The 6,052-nt window shown below is 33.7% G+C and overlaps 1 protein-coding gene across 1 annotated transcript; it reads right to left on the reverse strand.

Moving 5' to 3' along the window:
• Window positions 1-1,781: 1,781 nt before the first annotated feature.
• On the reverse strand, window positions 1,782-4,843 carry LOC110645806 (pentatricopeptide repeat-containing protein At1g79540). The gene has a single exon (XM_021799057.2). The coding sequence runs from the start codon at window positions 4,613-4,615 to the stop codon at window positions 2,243-2,245; it is 2,373 nt and encodes a 790-aa protein (XP_021654749.1). The 5' UTR covers window positions 4,616-4,843; the 3' UTR covers window positions 1,782-2,242.
• Between the last annotated feature and the right edge of the window lie 1,209 nt (window positions 4,844-6,052).

Here is a 6,052-nt window from a genome sequence, read left to right on the forward strand (position 1 = left end):
AGAATGATTTTCCTTAACAAGGTCAAACATTTCCTAGCATTGATAACTGCCATAGAGATAAAACCAAAAACATAGGACAAACATTAAGAAAAAAGTTAGATAATTAACGATAAGCAATGAAGGATGAGTTCTATGAACACGTGGTGGCACGTTGCAGAGCTATTGAGTGTTTATTATACAGCCCCTTCCAAATTTATCATACACGTTGAAGCATGGTTAACAATCTCAAGCAATAGGTCTAGAAGAAGGGAATCAAGGAGGTATGTTCATTGCATAGAACTGAGAAATGTATGCAGGCAATATAATTATATCTTTTGATTTCCTTTCCTCCTTTTTTTTCCTGTTTTTATTGCACTAAGAGTTCCACTGAGTCTTACAATGGTCAAACACTACAAGATTTACACCTATTGATGACGCCAAAAACAGTCCCAAGTATCGAAGTTCTTTTCGAAGATGGAAAAGAGAGTTCAATTTTAAGCTGCCAGGTATGATGCAGAAAAGGACAACTGATTAAACCAATTCACAGATGCCCAAATTCAACCCATTCACAGATTCCCAAATTGCATCATTAGAGAGAGAGAGAGAGAGAGAGAGAGAGAGAGTTGCAAAATAAAGAGAGAAAAGCCAAATGTTGTCCCCAATATACTACAAGCTGAGATGGATCAAAAGCAGGCTTTTGACCATAAGGTGGTTCCACTTGAAGGAGAAGTTGGCACCCATAATTGCTGATTTTGATTCTAAGTTGAAAGGCTGGCAAAAGTACCACCTGTAATATTGTCCGGCAGTAACTGAAGATTAAAATCTCGGTGTCTCACTTCAAAACCCTAATTGTGGCATTCAAGGTAAAGCAGAATGAATAATGATAGATAGTATGCATGACAAAATTTTATCACAATCAAACTGAGGTAAACAGCAGAAAGAATTGACCATATAACGTTTGCTAAGTGCCAACATTAGCAAGCATCTCCAAAATTACATGACTGATCTCATCAGATGTTAGAGATGACATAAAAACTTTAAAAAAATTGATGCAAAATAATACGGAATCTTTGGTTGCCCTGATACAGAAACCACAGGACAAACAGTTATCATTTAATTCATAGAAGATGATTCAGAACTTCAATCAAGTACCCCACAAATGAAGCATGCACAACAAAATTTTTACTTTTACATCCTACGTTGCTTATTATTGCTCAAACATAGTAGTAACCATAAAACTTGCAAAACTTGTAACTGTGATTGTATGCACTATGCACAGTAGCATCTAAAAATATGCATATGCATGCGCCGCTCACATACACGGTTGAGTGTATATAAGAGGGTGGATATGTGCATGCATACATATACATGTGAAAAACAGGGAAATATTTCAATATGCAACCAAATTGCAAATTTTGGACAGTGAGACCTGAGTTTCCAGTTACAACCATAACCAGGACACCTATCGTGAATAATAACTATAAGCCTCACTCTCATTAAGTTTTGACCACCACATCGACTTCACCTATATGATCAAAACAGAATAATTTAGAATAACACAAATAGCACTTACCAAAAATGCACACACAACTCAACTAAACTAAGTATTTATCCCAAAAATTTAGGATTGACTATATGGATTCGCTTTCTCCACTCCAAACGATTTTGAATTAAATACTCAAAACAACTTCAGTTTCATTCAAATTAGTTTTTTTTTTCCTCTCTTTTTCTTCAAACAAGTAATAATCTTACAATAAATTTCAGTATACATTATACAAGTTACAAAATTTTTGGGATGGATAGAAAACCAAGTACCATCCACTTTCTTGATGATTGGTTATTACATCCAATGAATTCTGAAAAAAGTCTAGGTCCACTAAGATAACCGGTAAAGAATACAAGGTCAAAGCCCTGATTTACAATAATTGCAATAACTACCTGGATGGAAACAAAACAATGTAAAAGCATGCACATGAAATTGTAATTTTTATTGACATTATCAAACTCAAATGAATTTCAATCCCAGCCTTGGTGGAATCAGAGCCACCAGTCCTCTCCCCTTCATCCTTTTAGTCTCAAGCTGCATTTTTTCCATTTCTTCACAGTAATGCTCTAGCAGTTGCCAAAGTTCATTTATAGCCATTTTCAGCTTCTGTGTCATTTTCTATCAAAACCTGAGATCTAATAAAGACTTAAAAAGGTCCCAAGTCAACCTACATTTCCATGGAGCATGATTTTAGCAAAAGTTGAATACTTTAGCAGCTTACTCTTTCTCGTGCCTATGATGTACTGTATCACTATGTAGAAGGAATTTCGTAGTTGGGCGGAGGTGAGCATCCAAATTATATCCCAGTGACTCCATCCTGCTCAAAAGATCAAATGCATGATCCCTTTTATCCTCAGAACGAAGCAGCAACTTAAGTAGTAGGTTACAAATTCGGGGCATCAAAATGTAACCTTTCTCAATTGTGTAAAGAAACATTTCCACTGCAAGGTCAAGATTTCCTTCTCTGCATAATCCACGTATTAACTTCACACAACTTGGAGGGGTGACAACAACTTTGCACTCCTGAAGAATGAAAAATATATTTAAAGCCTCTTCCACTCTTCCTGCCTGGCACAGTCCAATTAGCCAGATGCTATACGGTGCCAACTCAAAATCATTTAACTTAAAGTCCATCTCAAGTAACTTTCGAACTGCCTTCTCCACCTCTCCCTTCTCAAAATATTCCTCTATTATTTTAACTACTTCATTGTCTCGGCCAGAAACATTCTGCAGATATTGCAACCAAATATTAAAAGCTAAAGATACCTTCTTTCTCCTGCATGACCAAGTCATAAGTGATTTATAAACTGCCGTAGTTGGTGTACACCCACTCTTAAACATCTGATCGAGTACCCTAAAGGCATCCTCTTCTCTTTTAATGCTTAGAAGCCCATTTATAAGAGTTCCATATGTTACAGAATCTGGCGACAGCCCCTTGAGTTGAAGCTCCTTTACAAGCTTAAAAGCACCATTAATGTTGCCTGCCTTGCAAAAACCATTGATCAGAATGTTATAAGTATTGATGTTAGGTGCAAACCCACTATCAGCAAGTTGCATGAGAATTTTGTATGCCTTGAGAATCAATCCTGAGACACACAATTGCTCCACCATGGTTTGTAGACCTCCAGTGTCAAGAACCCGATCTGCTCCCTGAGAAAGACGAAGAAACAATGAAGGATTTCTCCCTATCTCCATCTTGTAAAATAAAAGTTGAGCTTCCTCAAGCTTTCCCGCCTTACAAAGTCCATCAATAAGAGCATTGAATGTAATCACAGAAGGATAACATCCAAGCTTCTCCATCTCATTGAACATTTGTTGTGCATCCCCAACCAGCCCTTTCCTGCACATACCACAAATGAGAATGGTATAAGTGCAGGTATTAGGAAAGGAATCATGGTTCGAAATCTCAAGACGAAGTGATTTTGCCTCATCCAGAAGACCCATGTCACAAAAACCTTTGATCAAAGCATTATAACAATGACTATCAGGAACCACACCTCTTTCAGTCATCTCACTCAGCAACTTCAGTGCATCCTTAACTTTGCCCGCTTTCAGTAACCCCTTCATCATTATAGTGTACAAGATAACATCGACCTTGATATTATCCTCAATCATTTGCCTGTACCACAATTGCGCATCTTCAAATTTCCTTGCTCTAAACAACCCATCAATCAAACAACTATATCCCTCTTTGTTAAGCACATAACCGTCCTTTTTAAAAAACTTTAAAAGAGCCATTGCCTCATCAACTCTACCTAACTTACAGAACCCATCAAGCAAAGCATTATAAGTAACAAAATCAGGTCTGCATCCACTATCTTTCATCGTATTAAACAACCTATAAGCATCATCAGTCCTCTGAGCTTGACACAACCCTGAAATGATTATTGTATATGTAACCTTATTTGGCGAAATTCCTCTTTGTGTCATTTCATCGAGCATTTGAAGTGCATTATGGGTTTTCCCACTCTTACACAGCACATCTATTAACATGCTATATGTATAACTATTTGGTAAGCAATTGATCTTCAACATTCTATTATAAATCCCTAAAGCTAACAAAAAAACCTCTTTACGCACTATGACACTCAAAATCGTATTACAAGTAAAAATATCAGGCTCACAGTCAACATCTTTCATCCTTTCAAAAGCTTCCACGGCCTTCTCAACCATACCCATCTTCGCATATGCTTGAATCAACACTGTAAATGCAGCAGCGGATATCGAAAGATCACATTTTTTTATATCATTGAGAACTTGCCAATACAATTCAAGCCCATTATCTTTAATGAGCATGTCAAGGATTACAGTGTGAAATAGCCACGAGCGAAAACGCTTGTACTTGGATGCCCAGATAAAGAAACGAAACCCCAATTGAGGACTTGGCGGATTTTTTATTATAGAGGTGACAAGGCCAGGGGATAGGAATGGAACCATAGGTTCTAGAGCTGGTTCCATGGGGTCGACAGTGGCAACGATGGGGAGAACGTCACTCGAAGTAGCTATTTTTTCTGTACACGAGGTGCGAATATGCTGAATCCATGGTGGCTTGGGATGAGAGATTTGGCGCAGCACGGAGTGAAGTTTCATGATCGTGACATTGATTTGGATTTCAAACTTATGGGATCTTCGGTCGATTGACGGTTAGGGTTTTAGATGGGTTTTTGCAAGCAGCGGATGAGGTGGCGTTTATGTTTGGTTGGCGAGAAAAGGAACGAAAGTGAAAATTGAAAGGCAACGCGTACAATGTATTTTTGCACTCCTTTTTTTTTTTTTTTTTTTTGTGAACTGTGGTGTTTTTGCCGGCGTTAGATGTGATCATTCTTAGGTAGGAATGGCAATAGGTAAACTATTGCGAAAATCAACCTAATCCAACCTATTTAAATTTTAGCTTTGATTAATATTTTTAAAATTTAAATTTATTTTAAATTTTATTAATATTTAATTATTTATTATTTAAATTCATCTAAACACAATTATTGATATTTAAAATCTTTTAATTTTATATATTTTAATTAATAATATATATATAATTATTTTTATTAATAATTTATATTTCAAAATTTTAATAATTTTATAAATATTTTAATTTCATTTTATTTATACTAAAATATATATATATTTCTAAATACTATTATAAAAAATATATATTTATATATTTAATTAAATATTTATATAAATGAATTTAGATAATAAATTTTTAATCTGTCAAACTTAATCTCGACCCATCACAAGTATTATTTTTTAAATCTGAATTCATTTCAAATTCAATTATATACTATCCAAATTCATCCTGTTAAAGTTCGATCAAATTGAATATTTACTAAAATTTAACCTATTGTCTTCCCTATTCTTAGATTGATAAATAAGATGGTGAGACCCTTCTTTTATTGTATTTTAATTGAGGATAAATTGCTTAATATTCCTTTTTATCTTTTCTAAATTATAGGTTATTTCATTTGTGAAATATTTATTAGTTTAGTATCTTTTATGTTATATTTCCTAGTAGGTAATGTAATAAAATATACTTACTTATATAATAAAATTAAAGGTATAGTGTGATATAATCAACATTATATTTTTATATTTATTTAAAAATAAAAATAATATAATGTAATAATTTTTTTATTTTAATATTAAATTTATTTATACTATTTAATAATTATTATAGTGGTTGGTAGTCAAGTAATAATGGTATTTAAGAAATCATGGTAGTGAAAATGTTGATTGTTACATGGTGACAATGTTGATTATTAGGTGGTGATAATGACAATTATAACGGTGACAAGGTTACAAGGTGAAAATGGTAGTGGTGGCGGTGGCAAATTTAAGATGGTGGCAACGATAATAATTAAGTGATGATTGTGGTGGTAATGGTGATAATAATAAAAATAGATAAAAAAAATTAAAATAAATAATAATTACATTTATTTGTGAATAATAATTATTACGTTAATATTTTAAATGTAATTAATTATATTATGTAATTCATATCCTATCACATCAATTTTTTTTTATTGCCAAATC

This window comes from Hevea brasiliensis, chromosome 3 (assembly GCF_030052815.1).
Source record: "Hevea brasiliensis isolate MT/VB/25A 57/8 chromosome 3, ASM3005281v1, whole genome shotgun sequence".
Taxonomy (NCBI): Eukaryota; Viridiplantae; Streptophyta; class Magnoliopsida; order Malpighiales; family Euphorbiaceae; genus Hevea; species Hevea brasiliensis.